Source organism: Diplotaxodon limnothrissa, linkage group LG18 (genome assembly GCF_057381915.1).
Source record: "Diplotaxodon limnothrissa isolate DT_005_m linkage group LG18, D_limnothrissa_male_GT1.1, whole genome shotgun sequence".
Taxonomy (NCBI): domain Eukaryota; kingdom Metazoa; phylum Chordata; class Actinopteri; order Cichliformes; family Cichlidae; genus Diplotaxodon; species Diplotaxodon limnothrissa.
The window spans coordinates 35,064,436-35,081,330 of record NC_140613.1 but is presented as its reverse complement, the minus strand read 5'-3'; the positions used below and the strand labels follow the sequence as shown (position 1 = coordinate 35,081,330).

General features: G+C 44.2%; 1 protein-coding gene, 1 long non-coding RNA gene and 2 other non-coding genes across 5 annotated transcripts; all 4 read left to right on the top strand.

Annotated features, from left to right (window-relative positions):
• The first annotated feature begins 203 nt into the window (after positions 1-203).
• LOC146614060 (uncharacterized) lies at positions 204-5,182 on the top strand. 2 transcript variants are annotated; one of them, XR_014907053.1, is made up of 8 exons: positions 204-230; positions 1,620-1,673; positions 2,205-2,234; positions 2,410-2,454; positions 2,928-2,985; positions 3,146-3,290; positions 4,180-4,227; positions 4,775-5,182. It is a non-coding gene; the product is annotated as an uncharacterized LOC146614060 (long non-coding RNA). The 2 variants fall into 2 exon arrangements; XR_014907052.1 differs by having other exon boundaries at positions 3,149-3,290; positions 4,775-4,913.
• On the top strand, positions 2,624-2,761 carry LOC146614062 (small nucleolar RNA SNORA8). The gene has a single exon (XR_014907086.1). It is a non-coding gene; the product is annotated as a small nucleolar RNA SNORA8 (small nucleolar RNA).
• LOC146614061 (small nucleolar RNA SNORA18) lies at positions 3,348-3,478 on the top strand. Its single transcript, XR_014907085.1, has one exon. It is a non-coding gene; the product is annotated as a small nucleolar RNA SNORA18 (small nucleolar RNA).
• A 1,821-nt stretch (positions 5,183-7,003) lies between the features above and the next one.
• Positions 7,004-9,767, top strand: txnipa (thioredoxin interacting protein a). Its single transcript, XM_085377125.1, has 6 exons — positions 7,004-7,389; positions 7,543-7,618; positions 7,722-7,869; positions 7,959-8,318; positions 8,398-8,700; positions 8,788-9,767. The coding sequence occupies exons 1-6, from the start codon at positions 7,134-7,136 to the stop codon at positions 8,833-8,835; spliced, it is 1,191 nt and encodes a 396-aa protein (XP_085233251.1). The 5' UTR covers positions 7,004-7,133; the 3' UTR covers positions 8,836-9,767.
• The last annotated feature ends 7,128 nt before the right edge of the window (positions 9,768-16,895 follow it).

Sequence of the window (16,895 nt, the reverse complement as noted above, 5' to 3'; positions counted from 1 at the left end):
ACCAATTTATACAAACAAGAACACTCGCGATAAACGCAGCTGCTTTGTACATTAATAGTATGGGCTCTTGCTATCAGCGACGCTGGAACTGTATTTGCTTAGCATCGGATCTGCAGCGTCGCGTGAGTAGGTGTCGAAAACCGGTTTCGAGTGACGTAACACTTCCTATAAAGGGCTTTGCGCCGGGTCTCGAGTTCCTTTCTCTGCGGTCCGTCATGCGAGGACGAGAGGTAAGCCGAACTGAGCGTGTTGGTTAGTTATGTCCTCTGTGTGTATATGGATATGTGGTTGCATACGTTTTATTATTTAAAACTTAAATGCGATGCTCTTAAACCTCTGTGAACATAGCTAACATCTAGCTTGGCGCTAAAACTGTACGCGTTTTTTAGTATACAAGCTTCCAACAATGCGCCAATTTATTTTTAAAAACGACAAAAAAAATAAACCGTCGACTGGTTTTCCTCTGGTTAGAATCGCGTTTCACCGCACAGAATCACAAAGTCAGGACAGTCCTTACTCTGTGATTTGCTCGAACCTGGTGTTAACACAGGGTGTTAACTTCGGGACTCCCGGAGGGCCTGGTTAGCTTTCTGCGGGGAGTACGACCCGACCTACGCACGTGGAAGGCGCCGTGGCCGGCGTGTATGTTAGTGTGGGGTGCCCGAGGAATATCTGGCCGAGCAGAGAGGGCACTTCTGCTGCCCGCTCCACTCCGAGGCCTGTCCGTCAGCCTGCAGTGCGCGCTGTTGTCGGAGGGAGGCAGTGTGCCGGATGTGTTACAGCGTGTCTGTGAGCCAGCCGCGACAGAGCGAAGCTGTAATAGAAAAGCTGAGGTGAAACAAAGAGTTAAAATGATGAAAAGCGTCGCTGCAGCCGCTGTCTGTGCTTTTCCTGCTTTATATTTTGCGCTCTGGGTTTTTTCGTGGTTCTTTCGTACTCTGAGCTCTGCTATCGCTCCGTGCTCTGTTCCGGCTCACTTGTCAACCAATCAAAATTCGGCAGGCTCAAACGTCATCAGCTTCCAACGACGCGCAGTCAGGGTCTTGGAAATAATTGAATGTCTGTATTAAGTCCTCTAAAAGTCCTGTGAAGACCAACGTGGGCTGCATGTGGCCCACGACGTAAAATGAGTGTGAAAGCCGTCCTTTAGAAGTTTCCAGAAGTGCAACGTATAAATGTAGAGACAAGACTGTTTCTGGTAACCTGTAGTCAAAAACTATTGTACATCGATGCATTATTATCATAGCAAGTGTTAACAAGGCAAGCCTGTCTTATTGATATATCTAAGCTTGTATTACCATGGAGACGGTGCTGTTAATTAAGAAACCAGAGTATTAAGAGCAGTGCACCTCTTGCCGTTTGAAAGAATGCAGCTTGGGTGTTATGAACTGAATCGTATGCATATTTTTATATGGTATCTGCCCACAATGCCACAGTGCAAACACCTGCTGGGGTTTTCCTGCACTGTGGACTAATCCCTGGGCTACAGTGGCTATAGAACATCAGGTTTTGCTTTCACCTCTGCATCATTGGTTGCTTAGTGGTGACAATGAGCCCTGACACACTCGACATACAAGTTTGCATCTCCTCCCATTTAACACAAACTTCTCGTTTTGCAGGATGTGATGGGGAGCAGTGGCTCTACAGTTCTTGCTGCTGCGATGGTGCATGTGGTCAGTTGTATTTAATGTTTGTTTCAACAAAACTGTACTGTAATGGCTGATTTTTGTCTGGTTGCAACGCTCATGGGTCAGCCTCAGCTAAAGCACTATTAAAGATTTGTTAATCCAAGCAACAAAGCAGAAGATAAACAGTGGATGTTTTCACTTCAACAACAGAAATGGGCTTTAGAGTCCAACCATAATCTGCTTGGCTGTGGTGCCTCAGCTAAATATCCATTTCTTCCTGTGTTTTAAAAAAACAAAAACCTGCTTTAGCAGTGGTGAAGCACCAAAATGAATATGACACACTACTTTCACGCATGACTGTTGATTAGCACAGTATGAGCTCTGGTTCTGTCAAGTGGGCCATAAAGCTTATGCAGTGCAAAGAGCAATATATTCTCTTGCAACCCACTGCTGCAGACTTTCCGCAGCAGTGTTACTAATGAGGACTAACATCTGTTGGTGACCTCGCGTGTTCTGTAAACTGAAATTTCAGTTTGAAAACTTGTTAAAACGAGAAACTGTACCGTTTCCCTGCAGGTGTCGCAGACGACGCTTCAGTCCAACTCGGTAAGTCGTGCTTGAGGACTAATGTGCTGTAGACCAAGTAATGATGATTGGCTTAATATGTTCAACTGCTCTGAAGTGTGAGTGACAGCTGCCTCTCTGAACACCTGCTGCACTGTAACCACAAACTGAGTGTTGTTGAAGTCCTGCTGACCTCCATCCTACCTCCTTCTGGCAGGTTTTCCTCTTGACCTGACTTTCTGCACTGAGGCAGCAGTAAACGGTACGTCGCGTTTCTGCATCCATATCACTCCCACGATGTAAATGTCCACCACAGTGAAAACCAGACTGACACATGATTAAATCAGTGAATCAAGATGTGCAAAAGGAAAAACAAGATCTGTTAGAATGAATGTTAATCTCAAGGAGAAGTGAATTGGAGCCACAATGGCAGCACTGTGTGGTATCTGCAGCCAGCTGCTTCGTTAGCTGGTTTGTTCAAAAGTCAGTGCAAGATGAACTCAACAAATGGCATCGTTGGTCTCCCGACTGCTTGTGTTTGGAGTCCTGGTAAACATGTTGGTACACACTGCATTACTCGTGGATCCGTACTCATCAAATAAAGCTGTTTTTGTTTTTTTCCTGCAACTTAATTTTTGTTGCTGATCTGAAAATGAATTGCTTTTGTAATCAGCCATGGTGTTTGTCCCAGTAACCCTGCATCAACTGCTGAGCTCACTGTTTACCTTTTTCCAGGTTTCTGCTGCCACAACTGATCATGTCCTGATCCAAGGTTTCAACTGCAGTAATGAAGGTGAGGATTGGCCCAAAGGACAAAAGGGGCTGGAGCCTTGGTCCTTCCTTACTAATGTCTGTGGAAATGTGTTTTTGCACAGAGTAAGAACAAGTGCATATGCAGATTCTCTTGTTTCTAACGCTGTTTATCTTGTGTAACTAAAATAATTTTGTATCAGCAGGTTGTGCCAAAATGTTGCTGCCACACCTCATTCCCCTGTAAGTGTCAACATGTTTCCCACGAGGTGCAAGTGACAAACCCTCTATTGTTAGGAGGAAGCAGCAGACTGTCCAACTGAAGACGCTGAAATAAATCAAGTTCAAGTAAGAAATTGACTGGTGCTTGATGTAGTCGTGCATATCATTTATGCTCCGTAGTATGCTGAGGTCTATCCCGACAGACCTTTCTCTGTAGGGCCGTGTCGTTGGAAATGCCTCACAAAGTAAATCTGTTTCGCTTTACCCACATGTTCACTGCCATGAACGTTGTGAGATACTGATGCAGAACAAGTGTCTGTCAAATATTACCAACTGCTCCATAGATTTTCTATTCTGTCATTGTTTACAAGTCTTATCAGTGGACTGTTTTCATATCACTGGTTAGGGTGGACCACACAGATAAACATGGATAGGAGTAATCGGTATAGTGTGAGTACCGTGAGGTTCTGTGCATACCACGAGCCTGCTTTAACAGAGTTTCTTTTTTTTAAATTTAATATTTTTTTAAATGAATGATCTCTGAAAATCCCTGAACTCTATAAAACTCACAACATGAGGTTTTCAGCAACATTTGGAAATTTTAAAAAGAGGGAGAGATCTGGAGCAAAGAGGCAGAGCAGTTACCGCGACGATGAGCTCAGGTGGCATGGAGGAATTCTTTCCGAGCATCAAAAACAGCAGCACTTGTTACCGTAATCAACATTAAAACTTCCTGTTCAACAAGCTCCAGTATGAGCAAAAGCCAGCTGCTCGCATGCAAAGTGACAGCAGTGAAAATGAAATGTGCAGGTGAACAATTAACTTTAGACTTGACAGTTAACTGAAGCCTGCAGCAAGCAGGCCTGGGTCTAAAGACGGTCTTCATTAGAACATGACAGGACACGCTCCAATAATTTAATAAACTCTCCATATTACTGTGAAGCACTTTGGTGTGCCTTCGGGTTTTTAAATGTGCTATATAAATAAAATTGTATTGTAAACCCATGTGTTTCAGAATCTGAAGGCTGTCCTGCCTGCATGGAAAGGACTGCAGCTGATCGCTGTAAGTAGTGTTTGTGCGTCTGTGTGTCAAAGTGGTCATGAACCAAGGCTGTCAGGATTCTGTGTTCCTGTTTAGCTGTGGACATGACCAAAAAGCAAGCCATCCCAGTGGGCTTCTCAAGCAACCAGCTTAGAAGAACCTGTTGGGAACATTTCCTGAGGGGTATATGAAAAAGCAAAGTTCCAGGATTAGTGACATGTTGAGGCTTCACTTTCAGGAAGGTGTCGCTCAGTCACTTTGATTCAATAAAAATGTATTTCTATAAGGCCAGTTCACAGTAAAGGTGCTTTTAATGTAAAAGAAGCTCCAGCAGAACCAGGCTCAGGGGGTGGCAGTCATCTCCTGTGACTGGTTTGGGGTGAGGGTAAACGATCATGATGTCGTTGCTATAACGACGCCTAGCCCATTGGGGCAGTAGTTGAGTGTAGTGACAAACTGTAGAGTCGAGCTAAGCAGCTGACATATTCAACACAATTGATGTCACTGACTTCACTTAGTGACGGTGCTGCAGTCATTCTGTGTCTGAAATCTGTTCTTTTCCTTTCAGGAGTGGATCAGTGATTCCTGAGAGGAGACGGTTCTCCAGGCTGACGCTGGCTTTGGAGGAAACGTGTTGTAACCTTTGCAAATGAGGATTTAATAAAGGATGTCGTGTTACAGCAAACCTTGACTTGGCACTTGTGTTTGGACCTTGTTTAAGTCTTTGGCTTGCAGAAACAAGGTCAATGAATACTTGGTGGTAATACATTTTAAAGCTCCGTACTTCATGATGATTTTGGGACATGGATGTCTGAGGGTTGATGTTTACACGTGTTCAGGTCTGATGGTTCCAGAACCTACTGAGGGACGTGGGGATTTTTATTTTATCACTGACTATTTTTAAAGAAAAGATCAAGGTTTTATTTTTAAAATCTTGCCTTGTCATAGATTTAATTCCTGCACTGTCCTATTAAACTTGAGACTAGCACTCACTGATACTGGGTGTTTGATCTTGATGCAGAGGGTGCTGGTATACTGTAGTAGCTTACTTTCTCCACTAGGAGGCAGCAGTACTCCATTAGCTTGAACCTAACAAGTACAACCTACAAAAAGTAGGTTGAAGTTCTCAGAGCTCAGAACGGCTTCGTGCAGGAACCAGACACCATATCGACGTTCCTAAGAAAGCTGCTGGGAGTTCTCCAATACTAGGTTTAACCTAGAAATGGCTAGATTTCTCCATGGGCTGTCATGAAGCTGTTGGGACAGGCTATTTTAACATCTTCTAGACTAGTGCTGTCAAACATGAGGCCTGGGGGCCAGGAAAACCCCAACCCAGCCTGCTTGGCTAGGTTGGGGTTTTCCTGAGGCCATACATTTTCTTTAGTCTATACTTGTCTTCACAGGTTTTAGTTTTACTTTCTTTCTCATGAAAACCTCCCATGTGTCCACTAACAGTACACCAAGGTAACTACATTTTCAATGTATTATTTTTGCACATGACTAATTGCAGGTTAAGCTCAGAGTTATTTGCTTTCTTTCTTTTGCTACAGGAAAAACTGAGAAATGTTGAACCTGCTGCTCTTTGTCTTATGTTAAAAGATCTTATTGATTGCACGTATAGTTGCACTCTTGCCACTGACTGAAATTAGTTTGACTCATCCATGTAAGGTAAGAGTATAAAATGAGCTTGACATCCCTGTTTTAGACCAAGACTCAGTATTAGACTTCCCTTTTTAAATGCTTATATTGTACAAAACACTCCCTTATTTCCCTGAAGCTCATATAAAGGATATCCATCCAGTTTTAGCCCTCTGTTTAGTGTTGACCTCGAAACCTTGAGCGTTCGATTCATTCTTTAAAACAGCTACTGGACAAAAAAGGCTACAGTGAAACTGAAGATGTTCAAAAATTAAATATTTCAATAGGTTTATAATTTCATGTGCCTTATGTATTTTTGTTTTTGCGAGTGATTATAATCTGTTTCGTTTATTCTACTTTATCAAAGTATTTGGTGATACTGTGAGCTTTCTTTTTTTGCCTGTCCCGTTTGGCTCTTTCGCCATCAGAATTCTTGTCTAAAGGCGAAGAAAGATGCCCAACAGATTTACTTTACCAAATGGACCATCCCAGCCTTGCCATAATGATTGATAATTGATTCACCTTTTATTGTTTATTTTATTTTTACTTGTTAAATACGGGACAGACTTGACTGGGGAAAAGAAAGAGGGGAAAGAAAAACAGCGGGGAAGAGGGACGGAGATAAAGGGCAAAAAACAAAAACCAACAAAATAAGCAGACAAAAAAATACAAATATCAATCACCTGTTGAGAAAGAAAAAGAGAAAACAGGCAGAAGAAAGAAAAGAGCAACATAATAAACAACATCGCGATGATCTATGTGAATATAACAGTAAATACTAAATATTAAACAGCACGTAAGATCGACAGCGCACAGTGTGCTTTGCGGTAGGAGCTAAAAGGGTGTCGTTTGTGATACTGTGAGCTTTCAAGTTTCCCCTACATGTGATACTGGGTTGACTCATTGTCAGGCCAAGATTTCACACGTTTTAACGTGTTTACTATAAATGCAATGTTCTCTCTGTGTACTTCCAGTTTCCTGTGCGCGCATCTGCTGAGCACGCTGTACATTCTCCCAGCCACGCGGTGTACACGCGTTGTTTCGTTGCGCTGATTGGGCAGGGCTGACACAAACAAAGTTTTTTCCACCAATCAGAGCGGTGTGCACGCACTGAGCCATGCTGTTCATTCTGCCTCCTCGTGCCCCGCTCATAAAAACTGCCTCCTCCCTTTGTTTACAGCAAAGTGAATCGGTCGCTCGACGTGTTTGGATTATCGGTAGTTTCCAAGGGATTTATTTGTGAAGTTTCACGATTCAGCTCATTTTGTCCATTTTCGAGGTCGTCAATCATGGTGGCGATGACGAAGAAAGTTAAAATCTTTCAGATAATCTTTTCCGATCCCAGTAAGAGTTTTTACTGCGGCGGAGACACGGTGTCCGGCCGTGTCGAAGTGGAAGTCAGCGAAATGATGCGGGTGTCCGCGCTGAAGCTTCTGGGTCTGGGCTGCGCCAAGGTGGAGTACGCTAAAGGCAAGCAGCGGTGCCGACAGGAGGCAGAGTACCTCAGACATGAAACGGTCCTGCGGCTGCAAGACCAGCCCACAGGTACGGGAATTACCTTTATGCTGGATATCCTGGAATGTGTGTTCGACATTTACCGGCTTAAAACATGTTTGTGGGTGTTGTAAGAATTGTCAGGGCAGCCGTGAAACCTGCTGTGCATGAATATTGCTGTAAACGGTTTACTTTCTTTTCCAGACTCTGACGGCTCCGTGGTGTTGAGACCTGGCAACAAGTACGAGTACACGTTTGGATTCGAGCTCCCTCAGCAAGGGTGAGGATGCGCTATGTGACGCATGATTTTCCGTTATCTAAAGAGATGCAGTGTGCACCTCTCCACCGACTTACAAGTGATGGAGCAATAACGGTTCTTACAGGCAACTGGTGTCGTCATACAAGGGGAAGTTCGGCTACGTCCAGTACTGTGTCAAAGCCCTGATGGAGAGGCCGCAGCAGCCCGTGCTAGAGTGCAAGAAATGTTTCGAGGTGGAGGAGCCACTGGATGTCAACACCCCAGACCTGCTGGTGAGTTCACTAATGCCAGAACATAGTCAGTGTTTTTGTCATTGAAGCTTGGGACTGCATAACCGAACAGCCTTTCTGCTGCTCTTCAGTCTCCAGCAGGTGGCATGAAGGAGAAGAAAGTCACCTGCATGTTCATCCCTGACGGTCAGGTGTCATTGAATGCAAAAATTGACCGGCGTGGATTCTGTGAAGGCGAAGAGATCTGCATCAATGCGAAGTTTGAGAACACCTGCTCCCGCATTGTTGTGCCCAAGGCTGCCATCATAGCCAAACATACCTACCAGGCAAACGGCCGCACCAAGATCCTACGCCAGAAGCTGTCCTCGGTGCGTGGTAACCACATCATCTCTGGGATGTGCGACGCCTGGCAGGGAAAAACTATCAGGGTACCGAAGATCAAACCATCCATGCTGGGCTGCAACATCATCCGCGTGGAGTACGCTCTGATGGTGAGCCTTCAGTTTCTGAAAGTTTTGGTGTTTATCTCGTAAACATTGGTGTTAATAACTGTGTTTTTCTACATCATAGATTTACGTACACATTCCTGGTAGTGACAAGCTGATCCTGGAGTTGCCTTTGGTCATTGGGACTGCCGGTATGGGCAGCCGCAGCAACAGTGTGAGCAGCCAGGACAGTTCAGCCAGCACTGCCTCCCAGAGCTGGGTGTCTCTCAGGATGCCTTCTGAACCTCCGAGCTACTGCGACGTGACCCGGGACTGCCGCCTAGACCAGCCTCTCACACCTCTCCTTGATGACTTTGACGGCGATGACAGTCCCATCTTTATGAACGCACCAGCCTTCCAGTACCCAGCGCCGCCAGCCTACAGTGAGGTAAGCATCTCTGGTAACTTAAAAGTGTCCTGTTAGTAAGAAGTTGCGTTCCTTGAGATAACTAAAAGGAATTACGTGTTTTTTCAGGCGGAGGAGGAGTTCAACGGCAATGCTCACATGCTGCCGGTCTGCTGAAGTCCACCAGTGGGAACCGTGGAACTGTGGTCCACCTGTTAAGGACCAAACTTGAAAACAGGCAGAAGGTCTGAACTCCAGAGGAGGTTGGATGGAGAAGTAAAGGCACGAGTGTGGAGGTGGACTGAAATGTTGGTCGTTTGTTATGTCAGCTGCCTTCAACCTGCTTCATCGCTTATGAGTCTTCCTGCTCGTGCTCCTCAGACCAGAGATGTTGAGGCCCGATGGCACAGTGATATGCTGCATTTCTGAATAAGCTGCCCTTTCCAGAGACTCTCCATTTACAGCCACTATGACTTTGTTACTGGGCCGAGCACTGGCCTGCTGTGGCACCGTGGCTTTTTCTCATTGCACTCCAAGCCTGTATTTTTACAGGACTACTCAAAAGGAAACATCCTTTTACCAGTCCACTCAGTTTGCATCGCTGTTACGAAATTGTTGGGAACACTGTTGCTTTTCAGAATCACAGCATGTAAATTTCTTCCTTAAATGTCAGTAGTGTTACCAGTGTTTGAAAAAAGTCCTTTATTCCTATATTGTTGCACTTTTTGATCGCTTTTGACTCTCCTACTGCCCAGAAGACTCTGTTCAACTGAACAATGTTTTTGATGTGGAGATATGCAACTTCCACCAGTCACCACAGCTTGGTGACTGGTGCTAATTACTGCGAGTGCCGTCCATACCACACGCTCTCGATGGAACGCACTTTATCTGAGGATCCTTGTATCTGATCTGCAGTTGTCCCAGACAACATTTCATTTAAGAGTTCCACTTCTGTGAATTCACAACTTCTGTTCTTTCAGGGCGCAGGGAAATCACTGTTAATGACTCATTTGTGAGAAAATATGTTTGTAATACGCTCTTGATACGTGCAGATGTTTTTGTATGAAACCCTATGGGTTCTTTTTTTATTAAAAACTATCCACTCACTTGTCTACCTCCTCCTTTTTTCTTTTTTTTTTTCTGGTTGTCAGCTAAAAAAATTTAATCGCTGCAGGTTTTTGTTCCGCTTGCACAAACTCTTTGCGCAGCGAGCCAATGGAGAGGTCTTTAATCGCGTGTGCCGTTATATCTGCCCGTTTCTGTGAGTCGGGGCGTTTTCCCTGAGTAGATGACAACAGAAACAAAGATTAATACAATAAAGGCGTTTCGGTCAAAGAATGGTACTAATTTATATTTCTTTGTATTAAAATGTAATATGGACCTTTGTCATAGAAATGCTGGAATAGATTCCACACACTGTGGAATCTGACAGGGGAAATTAGTCAGTGGTTTATGTGACTTGCAGCAGTGTGGCTGAATCTATTTGGTTTCTCTTCCACAGCATGTCTTCATCCTGTCTTCCTTCTCTCACCCCAACCAATCACAGCAGATGGCCCCGCCCCTCCCTGAGCCTGGTTCTGCCGAGGTTTCTTCCTGTTAAAAGGGAGTTTTTCCTTCCCACTGTTGCCAAAGTGCTGCTCATAGGGGGTCATATGATTGTTGGGTTTTCTGTATGTATTATTGTAGGGTCTAGCGTACAATATAAAGCGTCTGGGGCGACGGTTGCTGTGATTTGGTGCTGTATAAATAAAACTGAATTGCATTGAAAATATTTTTCTTACACTTTTAAATGATGTTCTCCACTCTATACTACGTGCGTCAGTAGCCATTGCGAGCAACAGATAAGCAAAGTTTGTTTATCCAACAGTGCCTCTGACAGGCTCAGCTCATCTGCTGCTTCACAGCCAACCAATGGCAAACGACGAAAAGTCATGTTTAAGCTTCTCAGAGGCAGTGACATTTCCTCTGCTCTTTTCCTCTCCCTGGGAAATGACTACTGGAGCCTAATTGTTATTAAAAGTTCACAGCTTGACTTTCAGCCAAGTGACCTTCACACATTTGGCAAACACTAATAAACACAGTTTGATATTAGAAATATGAAACTATGGATGTAAACTTCATAACAGGGAAACAAACCAGCCTCGTGTACAAGGGTGACCAGCAAAATGCTTTTAAGCCTCAAGAAGAACGACTTTATTAGTATTTTAATATCATTATTAAAAACAATAAAACAGAAAGAAAACCATCAGGAAACACTTTTCACTGAAACGTATCAAACACACATTTCTTTTTCTTTTAAATTGGAAAACCTTTTTCGGACTAGACGTGTATCCAGCTTTTGGAGCCTTTGCTGAAACTTTCCACCTTTTCTCAAAACACAACCCAGAGCAGTTTCACGAAACAAAGGACTGTTTTGGAACATCGAATCCAAACATGCAGTCTAACCAGTGATCCGTGTCTCCACAGCCAGGTGGCTCATTCCCAATATCCCGTTTCATCTAAACGTAGTAAGAAGGGTTTAAAAAAAAGTTATTGTGCTACAACAGTTTTTTCCACGTTACACCGGCCACACATGCTTCCTGTTACATTCTCGTTCATATGTATATTTAAGTCTGTCTTTGCCAATGTATTTTAATTCAGGTGTTAATAGACATGTTTTATTAGAGAAACACATGATATATTTAACTTCATATGGTTTAGACTGAACAAGAATTATAATGAAATTTAGTCCAATTTTTAAATGCATTTTATTTTGTCAATTTGTTACCTTTAAGCAAAATATACATATAATATGTTTTATTTTAATTAGTTAATTGGGCAGCCCGAGCACAAATGTAGGCGACTCGCCTCATATAGCTGCCAGCTGGTGGGGACTTACACCACCAGCGTTTAGTCGCCTACAGGCTTGAGATCTCCACCCCTGCCTCAGGTGACCTCACTGGGGCTAAAGTCTGGTAAATGGGCTGATTCTTACACAGCACCTTTCTACTTTCCCAGAGAACTCAAACATACAACATGCCTCAACATTCACATTCATTCGTACGAGCACTTGTTTTTTTCTATGCTTAAGTGCTTCCACACGGGACACCTTTAAATCCCTGAAAATGAGTAATTATCTGGGTCCAGGCTGTGGGTCAGTCTTTAAAGGCAGACATTATGTTGTTACAAAAAAGGCCCCACTTATCAAGGCCATGAACACAGGAAACTAACTGGATTTCCCATGAGTATCATCTCAGGCCGACTGATTTTTCATACTTGGAACTCTTTTGATTCTGCAGTTTGGGAAACCCTGAAAGGTTTTAGGACCCAGGGGGTCAAAGTGAGGGCAGCAGGTGCTTTCTTCTGTCCTGGTTGGTTTTAGATGAAGGCACTATTTTAAGCTTGATTCTGAGATATGAGCTCTGAATCACACTTATCTGGAGTTGGAGGTTTCCTGCTGGGGACACTGAGGTGTTATCAGGTGATTGCTACATTGCTGGCAGGCTGTGCCATTAAAAGAACTGTGTGGGTCTTTGGTGTTGTGCAGATAAGGCCTTTTGCTCTAATAACGCCTTGTTTTGCAAACTCTTAATAATAAAATGATATAAAGATTTGACCTCTTTATTCCGGACTCGTCCCTGGATGAGTTTTTAACTGGAAGTTTGTTTAGTAGGATAAACACCTCAGTGTTACAGATTATTTCAAATGAGCCAACATTCTTCCAATCTGTGGCAGATTGGAAGAAGTTGATTTATTGACCCCTGACCAGCCCTACAGGAATTCTCCCCTGGAGTTAGATTCAGATTAAACAGTTCAGCTAAAAAACAAATTTCATCTGAACCAACTGGAGCCTGCAGTGCCTCAGACGCAGAGACGGTGAGGACAGCAGGAAACTCATCGGGGCTTCACTCCCTCCTATTAAGGTCTGCCTGACTTTGGATCCACACTTTTCACCGTCTGAGGTCCATCAAGGCGTTCCCGAGCAGTAGGGCAGCGAGCTGGGGGGGGTTTCTAATGACTTCTTCAAAAACAGGCTCCTCCCATCTCGCCTCACTGAGGCTAACATTTGTCTTTAAGGCAAGAAGAGGAAGACGCCGACCCTGCAGGCCTGTTCCACCTCCATTGTCGTTCCAGTGCAGAAGCTCAGAGTGACACAGACGGAGACTTTGCAACAACTTAATAACAACAACAAAGATTCGGGCTGGCAGCGCCGAACCCTCAGGAGATCCTTCATAGTCATAAAAATGAATAAAACTAATGATGATAAATCTCCAGACATTTGCATTGTGGCTCATTCTTAAGTTTCACTCTGAGAGATGAAGTAAGGCTGATGAGAAATGTTCTCATGTTCCAGGCATGTGTGTTTGCGGGCAGCTACACCATCATGTCATAACTCGGCGCACGCCTCGAGCCATCCCCAGACGCCAGCTGTGATTGGCTGAGAGGCCAGAGCACTTGCCCCCTGTCTGACTGAATAAAGGCTAGCATTCACGAGCTGCGTGTTCACACCCACCCACCAAGACACTCACAAAATACCAGTAGCACAAGTACACAGACACACCCGCCGGTTTTCAGCAGATCGCTGTCTATTTCCTCATCCGCCCATTTGTTCTCTCAGCGGAGGCGGTGATTCACCACAGGAAGTTCAGTTTGCTTACTGAGCGAGTCTAGTCATGAGTGGGACATCATGATACAGTTGCCTCAAATAAACACTGATTGCTGAGGCTCTTCCAAAAAAGCATTGAACTGTAAAACCGGCCTCTTTAAAGCCTCCATTTATGATGCCTTCAATCCAGTTAAGGGGGCATAAAAACATTATTTCTCAAAATGTGACCAGGTGCACGATGGCGACAGTACAAAGGTTAACAGGACAAGTCATTAGGCCTTCTTATTGTTTTAGACAGGAATGATGTTCAAGCAGCTTCATCTTTTCCCAGTTTTCGATTTGGAAGTGTGACAACAGAAGAAGCTCTTAACTGAACAGAACTCGGCCTTTGTGAAGCCTGTTTCAGGAAAGGGAAATGTGCTTGTGCAAAGGCAGAGAAACAAAGAGAGAACTGACCACTAAAGGAGAAAAGTGGCTGAAAGACATTTCTTCACATAACAATTATTGCAGCGTCTGCCTTCCAGTATAAAGCCGCCTGGAGGCGACCGTGGTTGTGCTTTGCTGCTTTGCTGCTTTGCTGCTGCTGAACTGACACAAAAGTTGCTCCTCAGGAACTGGACGAGTTTCCTTCATTCTTTCTTTTCACAGTGTCAACCACAGGAGAAAAAAGTCCTCTCTGTTTCCCCCAAAACTTGAGGACTGATTGGCTGAAGCCTGTTGCTAAGTGTTCTGTGATTGGTTGGAGTCCTTGTTCATGCGTGGGGCATGCACACAGGGCATGTGGGCGTCTTCGGGAGGAATTTTGTTTTTCTCATGGCTCCTGGGCAGGACGCTGCTTGATCTGCTTTCAGTTTTGATATTTTAGTGGGTTTTTGCCAAACTTACTTTTAAATGGAAGCGAATAAGTGTTGAAAATGTTACAGGTTGTTCCCTTTCAGGGAACTCTGACTGTCAAAAAGTCACATGGGTTTAGTCAGCGGAGTCTTTAATATGGTGCAAGCACAGGTATGTAACTGTAAGTCACATGGTTAACCATGTATTCCTACAGTACTGTATTCTGCTTCATATCCGTGACCAGTTTGGAGTCACCAGTTAAACTGGCATTCATGCTTTTGGGTGGTGGGAGGAAGTCAGGGTCCCCAAAGGAAGACAACACAGAGGGCCCACCCACTGTCTGTCCTGGGAGGAGATACTCAGAAAACAAAGTCAGCAGTGATAACAGTGAACAAGGTCATCGCCATTACAACAGTTACTTTATTCATGCATATTCTAAAGAAACAGTGAGAAAGAATAAAAGCCTGGAAGCTGAACCAATGACAGTTTTCCTTGTTGAGCGTTTTGATCAGTAGCTATAGCGTTTGCAGCATTTCACTCACTGTGTGGGGAACAGCAATGTGCACAGACAGACTCGTCACCTTGACATCCACCTTAATCAGCCGTCTGCCACCTGCGTGCATGCTCGCACTGAAAAACAACAAGCAGGACAGAACATGAATCGGCAGATATTTTGAAAATACAGATAAAACCGCACAGACGTGAACACTTGTGTTTTTGGGGAGAGTGAGGAAGACATAAACTCTGAGGCCGGTGGAAACAAACCGACCGCAGGATCTTAACCTTCCCGGCTTGTGTTCCCGGCAGACGCTCCGCTCTTTACCAGCACCGATCAGCACGTTTTATGTGTGCAAGAACAGATTTGATCATTTCTGTGCTGAGCAATGTTTTCCAGAATAAACAGACTTTGGTCTGGGAACCTTTGTTTGGACTTCAAGCACATTCAAACAACTGTGAGCAGTTTGAAAAGATTTACTGACGGGCAGGAGAGAGGACGTTAGCAGTGACCAAAGTAAGGTGAATGTGTTTCGCTCCAGAGTGACTGAGAGCGTGCACACAGCTGTAGAGCAGGTAAGCCCTTTCATTGGCTGGAACAGGAGAAACAGACAGCAACAGATGGATGCCCCCCGAGTTATTATCAATGTTAATGTTTGTCTACGGTCTCTGTGGTTCATTATCAGCCCTGCTGCTTGTTCAGTCTCGTCCACTCTGTGTATCTTACATGGAGATGTTTGCCTTGTGAGGAGTCCGTGACAGTTTACGTTAAAAAAGTGAGGCAAATATTAGGATTAATTCATGAATCCTAATGAATTATTGTAGTGAGCAGCTGCATACGATAGATGTGGCTTAACTCTTTATTCTAGAGTATATTACAGTGATGGAGGAAGGCCTAACTGCGTATTGACTTGTGCACATGCAGACATTAAATCAACGTCCAGGTGTGTGTGCCACTCAGGCTCGACGAGGCTGACAATAAGGAAATGACTCGCTGGGAGATTTTCTGACGTTTGAAGGTTGTTAAAGTGTGACAACAGAGTTCAGTCCATTCAGCACATAGATGATAACAGACAAACACAGAGCAAATGTAGATGAGCGATGTTACTGTTTCACTTAAGGGAGGCTGTGTGGTTTGAAGCACTTTGGAAGGTCGCACTGCACTATAGTTACACACTCGAGGTTGTCCACCTACCGTGTTCCCGTCCTTCAGGCAGATCTATATGTAAACACTCAGAGAACGTCATGTTCCACACGTTCCACACAGAGCCGGCCCCGCCCACCGTCACATCAATGCAGCTGTTCTCCTTTTTTACAGGTCACATGATTGTGGTTGTGTTGTGTAATGACTGTTTGCGCTCTAGACAAAAGGGGAGTGAGATGCAGCTCGTTGTTTTCCTGCATGTGCACAAAGCCTGAAAGACTTCATCAAAACGTTTAACTGGTAACAGTACGAGTTCAGTATGATGGCAGAAACAGATATGTGACGCTTGTTTATTACCAACTGTCCAACGGTTCCGTGTAAGCACGGGCATTTCTGCAAACATCCTTAAGTAAATACATGTCTGACAGCCTTATTTTTAGAAAAGTCTATTCAAACTATGCATCGCCGTTACAGGAACCTTCTGATACGCTCAAAGGAGGCAGGAGCAGGAGTCAGATAAGACTGTTAGCGAGCGCTCAGTAAATCTGCTCTGGGCTGGGAGCTGATTCTGTTAGCAGTGGTCTTATGACTTAAAGAGCCATAAAACCCACAGAGCGCTTTTTAGGATCAATGCTACAATAATATTTAATATTCAGGCAAAAACCATTTCTATTCTATTCTGCTTTGTAACTTTGCATGTTCCAGTAGATGGCATCTCAAATGCAGTATGGCAGACAGTCAACATGTCACGTTATGACACAGCGCAGAAACAATACTGTAACAGCTGCTCCAAATAATGTGTGTGTGTGTGTGTGTGTCCACCAGCCCTGATCCCTGCATGTACCGGTTCATTCAAAGCAGCTCACAGAGGATGGCTGTTTAGTCAACACTGAAAAATCAAGAAATGACATCACGAAACAAGTTACAGTAAAAACACATTCGTCGGTGCTGAAATGGAGAGAGCTGGGTTCAGATTGAGTCCTGATCAGTCTGCTTCATTCTACTTTTCCTGGAGGCTCTTTCAAGCTCTCCAGATGGAAACTGTTTCGACACAGGTCAAATTTCAGCTGACCCGGGAAATGGTTTGTTGCTCCAGGCTGCCACCTAGTGGAGAGTACTGCGTTGTGTACATGATATAAACGCTGGTTTAAGTATAGACCCCCTAATCCAGGGGTGGGG